The sequence below is a fragment of the Natator depressus genome, chromosome 3 (genome assembly GCF_965152275.1).
Source record: "Natator depressus isolate rNatDep1 chromosome 3, rNatDep2.hap1, whole genome shotgun sequence".
NCBI classification, from domain to species: Eukaryota; Metazoa; Chordata; order Testudines; family Cheloniidae; genus Natator; species Natator depressus.
In genome coordinates this window covers 197,109,423-197,127,251 of record NC_134236.1, presented here as the reverse complement: position 1 = coordinate 197,127,251, position 17,829 = coordinate 197,109,423, and the positions used below count along the sequence as shown (strand labels likewise).

General features: G+C 39.4%; 1 protein-coding gene across 4 annotated transcripts in view; it reads left to right on the top strand.

The window, feature by feature from the left end:
* MACROD2 (mono-ADP ribosylhydrolase 2) overlaps positions 1 to 17,829 on the top strand; it is a 1,526,954-nt gene that overhangs the window by 310,683 nt on the left and 1,198,442 nt on the right. For all 4 annotated transcript variants that reach the window (XM_074949635.1, XM_074949637.1, XM_074949636.1 and 1 more), the window contains exon 4: positions 316 to 345. In XM_074949635.1, coding sequence (XP_074805736.1) covers positions 316 to 345 — 30 coding nt within the window. The remainder of the gene's footprint in view (positions 1 to 315; positions 346 to 17,829) is intronic.

Sequence of the window (17,829 nt, the reverse complement as noted above, 5' to 3'; positions counted from 1 at the left end):
ATCTACAGGCCCAGAAGTGTTGCATGGTATTTTACAAATAAAGATTTTGAGAATAATTTAGGTAAATATATTTTTTTTAAAATGTGAACCAATAATGTCTTTGGACAAACAGATAAAAATGGAATGGTTTGAATGAAAAACAGTAACTCGAATTGTTTTTGTTTTAATAGAATGTACATTCTATAATATGAATAATCAGTTTCAACAATTTTACACTATAAATATAAATTTGTACCTTATAAATAAATACTTTCACCTTCTGTACCATTTCATATTTAAATTTAATGCTAATTATTCTCCTTTTGCTTTTCCTAGCTAATTCCAGTCTTCTTGGAGGTGGAGGGGGTAAGTCTTTGTTTAACATTCTCCTTTTTCTCAAAAACACTATGTATGCTCTGAACAAAAATAATATTCAGTAATGCCAATAACCACAATCAACACAGATCATCTTGTTTATGTACAATAAGTTCCAAATGTAAAACTACCTGAATGGAAAGAAAACCAGATGAGCTTTTTATCCTTTACATACAGCCAGGAGGTTGTGACCATTCCTTTCAGATATGGACCTTGTAACTGTCACCATTGTTACCTGAAGCATAGGCTGCTGTGCTATGCTCTGTTTGGGCTACACCTTAGAGCCATTCAAAAACTAAAGTTGGGGTATCTGAAGTTGAACTGCTACACTTGGGATGTATCTTTAAGTTATTTCAAGGAACATCTGTGGCCCATGGATAAATATCAGATAAAACATTCAAGAAACTGTAGCAATTGTAATTACTTAGTAAATAAAATTATGTTCAGACATTTTTATCTCAGCTGTTCACCCCATATCTGTGAGAATAGTGCAATAGAATAATACTTTATTTCTAATCTTTTCTTTTTGTTGTTGTACTTCGGTGTGAACTTTTAAAATTGTGAGTTAGTGAGGCAAAAGCTTGTGTAGTGAATGACAGAGTGGCTTCTAATATCGTTCAGAAACACAATATTTTTTCCCTTTTAATACATGACATCATTTTGCTTTTCATGTATTACTGTAGCCCTAAGAGCTTACAAGAGTTAACAGTTGAAAAAAACCACGCAGGGTTAAATTTCAGCATTTCTCTTGCTCACTCTGTTTTCTGCAGGAGGGGTAGGGGGAGAGGCTCCAAGCTAGAAATTTCACAATATAGTAGCTGTACGGATAGCTATTAATCTTTCCTGGCTAGAGTTTAAAGGACCTGATGATCACAGCCTACATATGCAATTGGAAAGGGAAGGATTCAGTAAAAAAGATGGCTGTTGCTTTTCAGAGTCAGAGTGATTTGTTTTTGCAACCTGAACAGTGTAAGCAACCGTCATTCCTGACCCATGAAGAGTGGATTCTCACGTGAGAAAGTGCTTCAAAACTACATTGAGAGGGAGTTAGAAACATGAACAGATTTTTAGTTCAAATACAGATCAGAATGTAAACCTACAATGAAGTGTTGTCTAATAATTTTCCAGTCAAGTTAATCTGTTTCTATTTCTTTGAGGCAGTTTGTGATGCACCAAATATGATTTTATTATTTGTATTACCATAGCACCTCGTGCCCTGCCCAAGGTAATCCCTCAATAGTGATTGATGGACAAAAGATGAGATTACTATATTATCGCCTAAGTATTTATTCCCATTTGATAAAAGTCAGTACAAATACTCAAATTTCAGTCAGGTTTCTAGAGAAATGGTTATTGTAGAAAAGTTTTAGTTATTGACTTTCATCAGTATTTATTCAGCTGGACTGCACTTCAGAAGTTGGTATCCTATTACTGTGGCACCACAGAATGTAGCTTGTCCTCTTGGCTCAGTCTGACAGACAGGATGATGACCAGTCCCCAACTGGGATTCTTCTCGCTTTTCAGAGCAACCATCGCTGCTTTTCCAATTCAGTTCCTGCTTGACTCAAAGCCACACTCAGAAATGTGACCTTTGCTACCACATCTTGATGCCATTTTTGTTTCTTAACCCAGAAGGTGAAAGATACTTGCTCCCAAAAGGCAGGCACTGCTCTGGAATCTAAAATAAACTTGAAAGGAAGTGAGGAAATTGGTTAGTAAAACTTCAAAATGGAACCCTTCAGAACCATCATAAATCAAGGCGTTTTCCTGGTATTGGTGGACCTAAGGACACCCAGTCAAAAATCCCCATCACTTACTCTCTAAAAGTACCTAGGGCTTGTGCTGAACATATGGTCTTTCTTATAAGCTCTTCTCCATTCAGCCTGGAATCTGACCTGAGAATGTTGGTAAAGGTCATGTTGGTCATGCAGTGACACTCTCTCAAATGGGTTTGTGAGATTCCTTCTCTAGCTGACTAGTTTATTTGGCCAATCTCAGGACTGGGCCACCCAAATGGTACAGGAGTCACTAGCATTGTTCAGTTTACTAGGTCTCACAGCAAACAAACAAGCAGCATCCTGGCTCCAGACTTCTCTTTATCCAACCAGAATACATACTGCCTTGGACAAGAGTCTATCAGGGTGGGAAGTAAATGTGGATCCCTGCTGAACACAGGGAATATGGTCTCCAATGGAAAGACTGTTTCCTATAAACACCCTTGTGCTGTAGGCAACAAGGTTAGCTGCATTACTGCTCAGAAGGCTAAAATGGGAAAAATTTATCCTCAGAATTCCAATCCATGACAGTGGTCATGTACCTGAACTATCGGGGTAGCAAAAAAATAATAATAAAAAAAGTAAAGAACTCTCAGCTTGCTCCTGTTTTCCTGGGTACAGGTGATTCTCCTCTCAGTAAGGTTCTGTTTATTCCAGCTCAGCTTCACTGTACACTGTGGGCTTAGGCTCTCCAAGTTTCTTCGAGCAAAGCTGCAATAATGGAAAAGTCCTTTTTGTAGATCTGCTTGCAGTGAAATTCAGTTCCAAGTGCTTCGTCTTTCATGTGACATTTTTACACCACCATGAAATGCCTTGGGTCTCTGAAAATGTTACCTGTTCTAAAATCTAGATTTCTTTTCTAAAATCTTTCCAGCATTGAACTAATTGTAATTAGATTGTGTGAAGAACCCTGGTCTCATCTTCCTAAGTTTTCTAATGATCTATTAGAAAAAACTTTTTAAATAATTCTTTTGAAGAGTTAATGGACCAAGTTTTTGATAAACATGTTTGCAAGCTTGTCCTTTGGTTCAAGTGCCGGTGGCTTTGCATCACTGCCAGCTACTTTTGTGCCATAAGAGACAACCACATTTTAAATCAGTCATCTGACCAGATTATCTAAGTATAATTGGGCTTTTTAGAGCCAAACTGATGATTGTCCTTAGATTCCAATTTTAAATCTCCTGTGTATGTTTTTATGACTGAATGAAGAGATCTGAAAGATGCCAGACAACAATTATTCAGATAACTATTTTTTTAAAACAAAACATCACGAAATGTACAATATTATTTCAATGGTAGACTTCTATATTTAACTAAAGATTCTTTTTAAGACTTCTTTCTGCTTGTCAGATAACTCTTATGAAGTTCCCTGGAGTTCATTAAGAATCTTATGAGTAATTTTGTCTTTCTTTTAAAATTTAAATTCAGTTTTTACTAAGAGACAGCCTGATTGACACATTTTATTTCACTTTTCACTTTATTTCAGGTCCAACTTTTTCACTAGGTTTACCACCCAACTGCTTCCATTAACTTGTGCAGAACAATTATTTATGTATTATTATTTGTTTCTTGTGTCACCCACAGTATCACAGTGGATAAATGCAAAAGAAGGCACAAGCCCTACCCTGAACAACTTATGCTCCAAGGTCAATATTTTCAAAAGGGGCTAGTGATTTCTGATGCCTCCATTTTTTTTATGCCGAAATTGTAACTCCTTTAAAATTGCCTGAATTTCAGAGGTGGTGAGGGGACTCAATGTTCTCTGAAAATCAGGCATCTTAAGATGTCTCCTTAGGTTGGACACTCAAAAACGGAGATGCCCAAAATTACTACTTCGGAAAAATTAGGCCTAAAGTTGTGCGATAAGCATGGGCCCATTACTGCACACCTTGTTCACAAAAGTAAATACTGCACACCTTGTTCACAAAAGTAAAGCCTGCAGGATCCTGGAACGATTTTTTTTCTCTGCTTAACAGTCCATCTTTTCTCCTTTGCCTTACCACTTCTCAGTTGTTTCTCTGAAGGTATATTCTTTCTTGATTTGCTGGACTTAATGAACCACACATTGCATGCTAATCTTTGGGTTGTCCTTCTTTCTGTTTATACATGATATTTTCAATTCAAGCTTATAAACTAATTAGTAACCAACTAGCTTTTTTCTGTAGGTGTTAAATTTGTTCATCAAAGGTGACACTGGTTGGAAGTATACCCCAATGTCACTAATATTATTTATAAAGTATTTTATATGTATATGTAGTGAGGGGGGAAGGGGAGTCTAGTTTAATATGACCTCTTAGGAATTTAAGCATCACCCCACCCCCATGTAAAGACACAGCTTATTTCAGCAAAATAGTTATGTTACAAGTTTATCTTAAATCAGTTCCCCAAACGAAGCTATATCGGCAAAACACTTTTTTGCTGGTATAACCGTGTCAACACTAGAGCTTTTGCCAACATAGTTATGTCAGTCAGGGGTGGGGGGGGGTCAAACCCTTGAATGACATCTATGCCAGCAAAATTTTTAAATGTAGTCTAGGCCTGCCTCTCCAGTCTTTAGCCTACAATTTAAAGGAATATAGTATGTAATCATAAACCATATATTTAACTTCTAAGTGCATTTCTTAACTATATAAACAGGGAGTGAAAAAGAAATCTCACATTAGCTATTGTTTTTACAAGTAGGGTGAAATGAAGGGCTGTGTTTTGCGAATAGCTAGATCTGATGTACTCATGTATTGTAAACTTCAAATACTCTCTTTTAAGAGACAAACGGGGGATTTATGCCATTCACTGCCCACAAACATTGAACATTACTACTTCATATAGGACACTGAGGCCTGGTCTACACTAGAAAATTAGGAAAGCATAACTACATCACTCAGGGATGTGAAAAATCTACAGGTAGTGTCTACACTTAAGTATTCCAGTGGTGCAGCTGTAGTGTTTTAAGTGTAGACAAGCCCTGAAGGACCTTTTCATACTTTCAGTCCATAACATCATTCATTTTCCACAGAGGCTGCACCTTTGAAAAAGTATTCACATTAAAGACCCAGCCCTTCTAAATTATTTGGTTTAGCCAATGGATCCCAATGGGTTGTCAGTGGAAAGTTTGAGAGTACCAGTGTAGCACTGTCAAGCCTTTCTGATTCAAGGAAAGAAACAATGGGTTGGGTTTTTTTGGTAGAGTTCATTTACCTCTTCCTTCATCGTGTCAAATAATGTTAATGACATTGGGGTATACAGTAGAATCTCAGAGTTACAAACACCAGAGTTATGAACTGAGCAGTCAATCACACACCTCATGTAGAACCAGAGGTATGCAATCCAGCAGCAGCAGAGACCTCCCCCCCCCCCCAAAGCGCAAATACAGTACCGTACTGTGTTAAATATAAACTACTAAAGAAATAAAGGAAAAGCAGCGTTTTTCTTCTGCATAGTGAAGACTAAACACAGCTTTGAAACAATGTTCTGTTGTGAACTTTTGAAAGAACAACCATAACATTTTGTTTAGCGTTACGAACAACTTCCATTCCCAAGGTGTTCGTAACTCTGAGATTCTACTGTACTTACAACCAGTGAGGTCTTTAAACAAATGTATCTGCCTCATTTTGGCATTCAGCTAGCCTCAAAAGCTGTTTGTTGCTTTGTACGCTGTCACATCATTTCTTCTTGTATGTGGTGGTGGTGTAGCCATATGGTCCCAGGATATTAGAGAGAGAGCTAATATCTGAAGAAGAGCTCTGTGTAAGCTCAAAAGCTTCTCTCTCTTACCAACAGAAGTTGGTCTAATAAAAGATATACCTGACCTGCTTTGTCTAATGTCTTCCCTTAGGTATTTAGATAACTATGAAGACACACAACTTTCTTGGAGAACAGTGGTCATTGAGAAGAACTGATAACCTGAGGCAAAAGGACTATTAGCCTTAGTTGCCCATTAACCCCTTAATACGCTTTGTTAGAAGATAGCTGTTGCAATCATTTTTTAAGTAAAGAAAATTAAGTGTTGAACCTCATTCTCCCGTTGTCATTTTAGTCCCCTGCCTCTCTTTGAGTAGGATGGATTTGATTAGTACTGCATCTAGAGGTTTCAATACTATGGAAATACATCAGCCAATCAAGTTTTCTATATTTTTACTTTCTATACAGAAGTAATACTAGTTCTCCTTTGAGTGATTGTGTGTGTGTGTACATACCCACACATAAACACCCCTCTTCAGGTGTACCTGAGCCCAGTGCACTTAAGTCAGAGACTTTTAGCTAGCAGTACCCATTGTACATGTGTCTTGCAGGTCCTCATGTCTCAGACCTAGAGTGTAACAGATGGAGCTGCTCTGATCCACTCTTAATTCCTTCTCACTGCCTATGGCTAGGAGTTGGAAATCCCCGAGTCACCTTGAACTCGGAGACTTTTGCCTGCTAAACAGTGTATGTAAATAATTTATAGTATTAGTTAGCTAGCGTAGTGTAAATAGACAGCGATATTTTTAGTGTTTTCTTTGTTTCATGAGTAGGGAGTTTCTTTTCTTTCTTGAGGGCGCTTTAAAATGTAGGAATCCCCAGCATTGTCCTTCCTGTCAGGCTGCTATGCCTTCAGTGGGGTGTGTGTGTGTTGCTTGATTCGTTGAAATGAAGGGGACCTAACAGACAGATGTTCTGTCTGTCAGTCTTTTACTACCAGGATGCGGAAATCTTCTGAGATAGGCCTCAGGGAGTGTCTCATGGTGAAAGTCATGCAGGTGGCTCAGATCTAGGCTAGTCCATAGCTGAGTGGGCTGAATATTCATTATCCAGAAATGCTCTGTCTGTTTCTTCTGCCTCTTTGGTCTCTCTCAAGGGTCAAAAACCTGTGAAAATAAACCGGGAGAAGAGGCATTGCTCTCATTCCCCTGGATCTTCGTCCAAGTTGATTGTCTTCTAGGTTTTAGGAGGGAAAGACTGAGTTGAAAATGCCTCCTTCACCTCTCATAATAACTTTTACTGTAGAGTTTCAGCTGATAAAGGACTCTCATAAGACCTCTGGTACTGAGGTTAGAGAGAGACCTCAAGAACACCATTCTGTGGTACCACCTAAACAACTCTTGATGTTGGTAGTCAAGAGCAGTATATGTCACTGTGGTGCCAGTGGCCCCAGCACTGAAGATCTCTTTGCCAGTGCTCTTAATGTCAGTGTGTATTATCCATGCCAGACATACCTAAGCTTGGTGCCTTCAGGCTTCTTTGGTAGCTAAGGATCTGCTTTGTCTCCAAGTGCTGGACTTACCTTTCCTGAAACAGCCTGTGGTTTCCAGATGTTCCACAGTGCGAACTTCAGGACTTCCTCAATGTTCACATTGGTATTGGACCCAGTGTCTTCAACTCTCAGAATACTGTATAGGACTTTCTAGACTGCCCAATACCACACCATCTCTGTCTGAAGAATATGCCTGTTCTTCTGAGACTCAGAGCTTCAAAGAACCATCTTGGTCAGATTGCAGAGACTGAGATATTTACATCCTCTGACTGCAGGAAGGCACTTCTCCATGGGTTTGGATCATCAGTCTTATAGGTGTAGGACAAGGGTGTTTTCTGCCTGGGGCTCCCCAGCTAGGGCCCCATTCCCCAACTTCCTGCCTTGGCCATATTGCAAGTGACAAGGTTGGTGAAAGCCTCTCATTCCGAGATTGCTGACTCCACGACCTGAACATCTTTTCTACCTGGACCCATCAGATGAGAACGTTCAAGACCAAGGACAGCAGATGCATACTCATATCTCATAGTCTTCACCTGATGAGGCAATTGTGCCCCAATTTTACTCCCCCATCCCAGATAAGGCCTTTTTAGGACTTTTTTGGTCATCCTGGCACTGGACTTTGAAGCAGAGAGGTGTTCAGGAGAACCACCACAACGATCTAGACGTTCTTCAGTTGGTGGTGCCAGGAAGGATGCCGTTGCCTATACACAAAACTCTGCTGGATCCTGCTAAACTGCTGTGGCAGAAAACCACTTCCCTGGCACTGACCTTGAAAAGGCTGACCATTGGTACCAGGTGCCCTCACAAGGTTTCTAACAGGAAACCTGGTTCTGGGTGGCTGAAAAAACTGTGGCTGTGGAAAATGAAACATCTTGGCAGGGGCAAGTCAAGGTCACCCTGAAGGATAAAGAGCCCAAAAGACGTGACATATTTGGCAGGAAGGCTTATTTCACCTCCAGGTTTGAGATGCAAATTGTGAACTATCAGGCACTTTTCTCCAAATGTGGTGTGATTAACTGGGATTCTATGGCGCAATTTTTGGAGGCGCTTCTATAGGACTCGAGGGATGAGTTTAGTACAGCCATTTTCACTGCATTGTTGAGAGCAGAGTAACAGTTTATCAGGATCTTCCCAATTTACCTCCTTCTGTACCCACCTCTTTAGAAACCCAATGTCTGGAACTACATAAGTACAGATTGATGGGTTCTGGTCACTGTGGAGCCACTTTGTTCTATGACTGCGACAGCATATCACACCAAGAAAGGTTCCAGTCCATTCTGAACTTGTGAACATGTCTAAAACCAACCTCAGGACTACAGTGAGGTCTTGTCTATGGCAGCTGGGGTATGCAGCATCCTGCATGCATGCAACTCAGCATGCCAAACTTCACCTGAGATGCATACAGAGCTGGTTGATGTCTATCTATCAGCCAAAAAGACATCCTCTGGATATGCTGATTCACATACGTGCTTGGGTTCTATCGTTTTTAGACTGGTGAAATGAATCCAGACAGTATTTACAAGAAGTTCCTTACTCACCCCCTCTGCCAGCAGAGGACATGAGTAACTGACGTGTGCACTGGAGGATGAGGTGCTCACCTGAATGGGATCCAAACACCAAGAGAACTTTTCTGACCTCCATCAGGGGAGTGACCAATAGACGTAATGACAGACAGTACAACCACCGTGTTTTGCCTCAAGAGGCAGGGTGAGATTCAGCCCTTCATATCAGGAGTTGGTGTAATTGTGGAACTTTTGGTTCAAAACAATGTAACCCACAGAGCCAATCGCCTATCAGGGTAGGATGCACTTGCAGCCACCTCAGCAGGGACTTCACACAAGATTACAAATGCTCCTTTAAAATATGACAAGGTGAAGACAATCTCTTACAAATAGAGAGACCTCAGTGGTGACCTGTTTTTCAACAAGGGAAAACAGAAAACATCATTTCTGTTCCAGGGCAGGGATGAGCACAGGCTCAGTCACAGATGTGTTCCTGCTTCTTTGGGAAAGAGAGCTCCTCTATGCATTCCCTCTGATCCCATTGCTACCCATAGGCATCAAGAAGCTGAAGCAGGAATACACGAGGATTATAGCCCTGGCATGGCCAAGACAGTACTGGTTCTCGGACCTACAGGGGCTCTTGTTCTGGACTCAATTGACATTGCCCCTGGTTCAGGACCTTTTTTCATTGAATAGCAGCCAAGAGCTGCACCTGAACCCTTCCAGGCTCCATCTCACAGTGTGACTGCTAAATGGCTGAACCCAGTGGAAAGAGGTTGAAAACTTCCTCATGAGCAACAGAAAGGTTTCCACCAGAAAAACTTACCTTGGAAAGAGGAAGAGCTTTTCCATCTGTGTCACAAGACATCATCTCTTTCTACCTGAAATGCCCGTTCACCGTATCTTGGTATGCCTACTGTAATTAAAGGAGTCAGGCCACCTCACTTGATATTCTTGATGAAGGTGGTATTGGACTTCCACCCGAACATAACGATTCATTTACCAATATTTTTTCCAAATTCTCATAACCATAAAGCCAAAGAGAGATTCCATTCACATGATTCTATCATTTTAATTGATAGGACAGAACAAATGCGATCTTCTTTGAGACTCTTGATATCATATGCATCAATGATGAGAAAACAGGCAGTTTGTGTGCAGAGAATTTGGAACTGGATATCTTTCTGCATCAGGGCATGCTATGATCTTACAAATGTAACAGCTCCAGAAAGTATTCTAGCTCATTGCGTCAGAGCTCAGGCTTCCTCTGCAGCATTTTTAGTAACATCTCCATCATGCACATCTTCAAAGCAGCTTACATGGTCTTCTTTGAGTCATACTTCGACAAGACTTTATGCCATCACAGCAATTGCTAAAGCTGATGCTGACTTTAGGAAATCAGTCTTTGTCAAGTAGACCCTGAATTCCTACCACCTAAACAAGTACCACTTGTTTCTCAGACTTCATCTGAGATGCATACAGAGCTGGTTGATGTCTGTCTATCAGCCAAAAAGACACCCTCTGGATATGCTGATTCACATACGTGCTTGGGTTCTATCGTTTTTAGACTGGTGAAATGAATCCAGTCTGACATGGAATATATATGTGCACAATCATTGAAAGGAGAAAAATGTACCTGTACAGTAACTATTGTTCTAGCCTGCTATGCACATATATGTTCCATGATCCAGCCTCCTTCCCAACTAGTTTAGAGGCTATTGATATCAGGTTTCCAGTGTGAAGGAACTGATGGAATCAGGTCAGCCCTGCCCCTTATGCCCACTGAATGGATACTGCTAGCTAAAAATCTCTGACTCAAGTGCACTCGCTGCACAAACAACTGAAGTGAAGTATATATGTGTGCAACACTTGTTGAAGAATACTTGTTACTACTCAGGTAAGTAATCATTGTTTTATTGATAATCTAATGGTCTAGAGCAGAATATGATCCTCTAAGACTGCTGAGTTTGGCTTGATGGTCCTTGTTCTCCATTCCAAGGTTTGGATCAGGCCAGAGGTGTATGAACTTCTCTGTACTTCAACTCCTTTTATATAACTCATTTCCAGAGTAGTTCTTCCAGAGTTCCATTGTAGACTAGCCTTTTATATATAGGTCAGCTATTGTAGGTCAGTTTGGGGTTTTATTCCACTTGTTCTTCCTTTGTTGTTTTTTTTCTTTGTCATGTCTTGCCAGAGAGGCTGTTTCCAATTATCTGGGCCGCCAGGCTCAACTTTAATTTAAATGTCGTTGTGTGTTTTTTCCTGTGTGTACTATATCTGGATATGTAGTGAGAGGAGGTGTATAAATAAGTATAGTTTATTTTAGATGTACAAAGGAAAACATCGATTGCTCTGTGTACCTGGAACTGTACTTGCCCAGTAGATCTGATCTGGTAGGTAATTCCCTTCAATACGTTCTATTATTTTAATTTAATTTAATTTAACTGCTTGTTTACTTTAATCCAAGTATGCTAATAGATCTGTTTTTGTCCTGGAGTTGTCAGGGTTGCCTAAAACGAGACTGTGCCCCTTCAGAGTCCAATTTTTGCTTAACTTATATGTGCATATTACTCTTTCATAGGTTGTTGACTTATCCCTTTGCTGCTTCCCTTATTCAGCCATATATAGCCCAATAATAGAGGTTTCTGGATTGATTTAACTATACCTTTTGAATTAGTCATTCCTCATTTCTTTGTCTGATTGGATGCTGTTACAAAGGTCCTTCAGAAAATAATAATCCAGTGATTGCCAAAATGACTCCACACAAATAATTTTGTTTCTTGCAAGAATTGATATTAATGAATGACATCTGAAGTGCAGTGTTCAGGTAGGGGTGTGTGTGTGTGTGTGTACTTGCCCTTGTACGCTGATTACTTTTTTCTAGACTGGACATATGTAAAAGGTGTGATCAGATCATGGTCCTTTAAGGCAGTATTCATAGTTTAGCCAATGTATAATGAGTCTGAAAATATTTTTTTGGTTACAAATAGGTTCTAAAATTTATGGTGTCCACACTATGCCAACGTACTCTACTGCTTACAAAGCCTGTTACTGTTGCTACTTCATTCAGCCAGTGGGAGTCACTAACAATTAGTGTTTATCCATAAGGGGCTGAGCATGCTGACTCCACAGTTTTCTTAACTCATGCCTGAAAATGGGACTTCAACAGTGTTCCCCTGCTTGACAGCAGTTTGTGCTGCTAGTAGACCATGAAGTGGACAAATACAGTTTTTTATTTGAGGGAATTAAATTTATATCTACCTACTAATAGAAACAGAATACATAAGCTGCTACAAAAATAAATAAATAAAAAAATACTGCTTAAGTTCCATGTGTTTTAGAGCAGGAATGTATTTTACTTACATTTCAGGAAGCTACCCTGCTGAGTAAATATACAGTACTGTGCCATTTCTTCAAAAGTGAGCAGACCGTTAGTTAATGATGATGCTGGGATGTACGACCACCACAAGAAAGATTTAAAGGTGATCGTGACAAATCCAAGCAGGAAATTGAGGCATAAGGACTTTTTCTTCTTTGCATTGTCTGTTATTGAGATAAAAACACCAAGAACAAAACTTACAATGCTTACTTATAAATCAGTCCTTAAGATCATGATGTAATGCCGACCCCCAAAATACTGCATGATGTACACAGTAATATATATTTTACTTGAATTATGCAAATGAAGAAATAAAATTAACCACATTCTCTAAGCATATCGACCTACATTATATTTACGTTTTCCTGTTCTTTATAAACATATAGTAAGCACTTCCGGTTTTGTTCTATACATTTATTTTCTAAAACTCTTGATTGGGTACAATTTTGGAATCCCTGTGTTGTGAGATTTTTGCAGATTCTGCTTATCTCTGAGTTCCTTTGCCCCATCTCAGGAGTACCTCACTTTTAAAGCTATGGTAGTATGTGTTCTCCTCAATACAGGAAAGATAAAGGCCAGTCTGCAGACGGATGCAGGAAACAATTATTTTTTCACTTCACAAGAGGCAGGGCAAAGGTCTTACACTACATATGTTGGGAAATTAGTCTGTTTGTTGAAGAACATGGTTCCTACCATGAAAAGTGAATTAGAGTGTTAGAAAGTGGCACATTGTGCTGTGTGTTTATAATGAAAAATGCACTAAGCCAACTGTTGGAGTTTGTGTTTATATATTTACCAGGCTGCTAAGGTTAGCTTGAAATAAAATACTTGCCTGGTATCCTTAAGGTAAGATCTACAAATTGGGACAACTGTCACAGTTAGTCAGTTTCATGCCTAACAACCTTGACAATGTCCCTTTCAAAGGAATAAGATTGAGCAGAATGCTGCACTGAAGACTTGTTTCGTTTGATTTCAGAAATCATCCCGGACCTGTTTTTAGGTTAAAGTCTTGATCCTATTTTCATTGATATCAATAGCAAAATTCTCATAAACTTCAATGGGAGCAAAAGTAGGATTAGTCTCTAAATGAGGAAATATAAATCTTTTTGGCAAATGCAGACCTTTTTATTTTTTTTTCCTGGCTTTGAGTTAAAATATTACTCTTCAAAGCAATAACTAATAAAGTTTGAATCATGTAATTTAAATATTGCATAAAGTGTGGAAAATAATGTTGTCACTGTTTTGGAAACCACAACGCTAATGTAATGTTGTCATAGTCTAGATATAAATTAAATATTCACAAATCTTTTGTCCTAAATGTAATTTTCTGCCATTAGACATAATTGTCTAGAGCCAAAACAGATTCAGACAGGCAGTACCAATGAAACGGCTTTATTAAATGTTTGACCTGCAGGCAGAAATAGAGATACTTCACTCTACCTGACAACCCTGCTAAGGTTGTCACTATGGTATAGAAGGAACTAGACTCAAATTATGCCCAGGACTTTTGCTAAACTATATAATCCCCCTAAGTGCAAATGAACAAGAGAAGTGTTTTTCCGAAGGCCAAAGCTGCATATATTATGGAGCAGATTATACTTAAACTCTATGGCTGTGACCCCTGAAACTTATGGCAGAGTTGCATTGAATTTTGTAGCAAACATTTTTAATCATCTGATAACCTTCAATTTTTTAAAAATACCCAATGAGGTGAAAAATATACTCAGCACTTAACTCTAGGAGCTCCGCAGGAGCGGTAGGACATAGCCATGTCCAGTATCGCGAACCCCAGACATTCAAAAACTATGAGTAAGGCCCCAAAAAATCATGATTTTTTTTTTTTTTAAATACACTTTGGGTTCTTTTTGCTTGCCTTCAGGCTTTTGAGTCTTTAGGTTACACTTGGGCCACATTTTCAAACCTCTCTCTGCAATCATGAAGGCTATAAAAAAAAAATTCAACTTTGTACGGGACTGGGCTACAACTTAGTAAACATGTTGTGTCAGCACAAATGACAATGAATCAATTAATCCTTGGATGAGTGATCTGTGTGTAATATACACACAAAATACTAAGTGAAAAGACCATTATTAAGATTGCAAAGTGAAAAACACTACAAAAATTTAGGAAATGCCAGAATCAATGTTCATTTTTATTTTGGTTCCCTTATTCATATGCATTATGATAATCTTTAATTACATGATCACACAGCACACCTGCCTCATTTGCAAGATGGGCACTGCTTATTTAATGAGCAGCTATTCAGTATTTTGTTTTATCCTTACAGTTCAGTGTGTGGCCCAAGGGGAAACCCTGCTCTGAAAACAGAAATATTAATTTCCTCATGGGTGTAATCATGATAGTAACTGAGTGCTTTGCAAAGATTAATTAATTTGTCTTCACAAAATGCCTGTGAAGTGAGGGGGTAGGGTTTTATCCACAGATGAAGAACTGAAGCACACAGCTGAAGGTCAGAATTTTCCACTAATTTTGGGTGCTTAATTTGAGAATCTAGGATCTGACTTTTCAGAGTAATGAGCACTACATAGCACTTACTATTTTCACAGCACAGTTCCTGTGATCAGACTCTAGGGTCTCATATCAGGCATGCAAAAAATGAGGAACACACAATTAGTAACTGCCTGCGAAGTTTGGTTTAAGGAACTTGCCTGGTGTCACATAGGAACTTTTTGTCAGATGCAGGGATAGAATCCAGTTCTCAAGGGCAGCATTCAACTGCCTTAACCATGAGGTCACCCATTCTCTTCCTGTAGTCTCCTGTGTTGTTCATTAGACACCTTTCAACCTCTGCAACCAATGAGGCAGGGGTCCTACACACAGCAGTCTTTCACCAAACGGCCCTGATTTATCCCCAGAGCAGCTCCATTCTGTGATTCATCCATCTTCCCTTTAGAGTAGTGCAGGGGGATTCCCCGAACCCTAGAGTTGTCGTAAAAATTGCAGACTCCTCAACTTCAGTGGATAGGAGGGGAAAATAATGTAGATCAAGCATAAGAAGGTGCAGTAATATGGAGCTTTTCCCTTTCCCACCCCTCCCAACTACTGAGATTTTTCTGAGGTGGGGTGAGGGATTGATGCCTGTAGGATGGGAGTGGAGAAGGCCTTTCTGCTGGCTAGGGTGGCATAGCATACAGCCAGCAAACATGGTCTTTTGTGGCTTGAACAACCCTAGGGTCTTGTGTATATTTGTCCTATGGGGTTGGTCCTAAATATTTCATTGCTTTCCTATTACACAAATGGAAACACTGAATTCCAAGGCGTACAAATATCACCCCTGATTCACAGAGGAGGAGGAGAGCAGTTTGCACCCTTCTGCACGTGGTGGCACTTGCAGATATACCTGATTGGATCCTTCATGACTTCTAAGTATGTACCTTTTTTTTTTTTTTTTTTTTTAAAGTATGTACTTAAAAGGGTACAAAGTGCTCTCTCTTCTTTATCTGTGGGAATGAATCAGGGGTGATGCTTGTAGGCTTTGGCATTAAGTGTTTACATTTGTATAAAAGGAAAGCACTGACATACTAATCATGGCAATTTTCTGTTCGTAGCTATATCTTATTTAATTAAGTTTCTTAGGATACAATTGTTTCCCCCCCCCCCATGTTTAATAATTATGTGGGCACCAGGTGCATTAATAGTATTTGCACTCGGAAGAAACTGTTTTTTCTTCACCATTGTGTGAATCTTTTCCTGTGTCTTTCACTTTGCAATAAAAAATGCACACAGTGTTTAGTAGTTTCAAGGAATTATTAACATTGATGTTCATTGCTTTACATATGTGTCACTAACGATGGCTGGTAGTTTCTGTTCGTTCAATTTAAATATGTGTGGAACGGCTTTCTGCTCTGTATTTTTAGTTTCATGTGTTGCAATAGCTTAGAACCCATTAGAATTCTGCTGCTGATTTGGGGTTTGGCAGACATCCCACAACAGATCTGCCCCAGTTGATTTGAAAAAGGGTTGGAACTAAGTAAGGATCTCTTGCACCTGAATCTGAGCTGCATGGAATTCTGGTAAGACTACGCCTCTGCTTGCCAGCTTAGCTGTGAACTTTTTGCCATCTTTAACAATTCCTTAGACCAGTTGAAAGACAACCTTGACTAGAACTGTTTGCTCTAGAATAAATTCCTATATTATTTTAAAGGTTGAGAATTTCCACTTTGAGATGATGCAAAAGACAGTGGTCGGGGCAAATAACTCTCTCATGAAATTGTAACGTGATTTTTTTAAAGAAAGAACAGAATTTCAGTAATGTTTTTATGATGTACAATGGCAATTCAATTAACCCATTAAGTAATTACAAGTAAAAACTGTAATTTCATTCTGTTTTTTTCCAGCATAAGTTGTACGCAGGAGTGCTGGAACAATGTTATAGTGGGGGGTGCTGATGATGGAAACCATCAAAACCATGTATTTGGTGTTTGTTATTACTGCTTCAAGCCAGGAGGTCTGGTAGCACCACTGGTCGTATGTCTATATTTGTATAAACATGGAGCTAAACAAAATAGAAAAATGAGAGAACAATTATAAATTAATTAGTTCTAAAAAACTATTCTGCATTCATGTTAACTCTCGTTACTAATGAATGATTGATTGTCTACTATGTATTAGCTTTTTAGCTAGGGACCCTAAAGTTCTCTGCAGCGTAACAAACTACACACCGTGCGTAAGGGTCACTTCATTCATCTCTAAGATTAACAGCAGTATTTAAACAGCACAGCAACACTATACAACAGTTCAGTTGAAACTGGTAGGCTATGTGTAATTACGTACATGAAATTCAGCTACTTACCAGGGGAAGTACTTGTACTATTGAGAAAACGGCCTGTTGTTATCAGTAGTATTACATTAGCCCTGAGAAATCCCATTGTGCAAGTAAGTGTACAAAGTAAAAGATGGCCCTTGTTCCACAGAGCTAAATAGTTAAAACTGTTTAGCATGGGAGGTAAACGGAGGCACAGAGGGGAAGTGTCTTGCCTAAGATCAGCAAGCAAGTCGGTGGCAGATCCAGGAAGAGGACCCTGAGTCCCATTTCTATTTCAGTGCTCTAAGCACTGGACCACACTACCTCTCACACAGCTTGGGACTCTTATTTGATCAGTATCTTATGCAGCTCCCTTTGCACTGGTTCCCTTGACAGTGTACTTGTTCATTAGTATCCTAGAAAGAGAAATACAGTATCACTTTCTCCAGCAGGTAAGTATTCTTTGGAGGTCTCTCATAGGAGAGCCGGTCAGATTTGACCTTGCATAATTTATGAAACTGATGAAATTATCGCCTTCAGTAGTACATTTGCATGATCAGTTTTCTATTAATCAGTAATCCAATAAATTAGTACAATGGGAAATGGTAGATTTGTAAGAACATACGAACAGCCATATTGGGTCAGACCAAAGGTCCTTCTAGCCCAGTAACCTGTCTTCTGACAGTGGCCAATGCCAGGTGCCCCAGAGGGAATGAACAGAACAGGTAATCATCAAGTGATCCATCCCCTGTCGCCCATTCCCAGCTTCTCACAAACAGAGGCTAGGAACACCATCTCTGCCCATCCTGGCTAATAGCCATTGA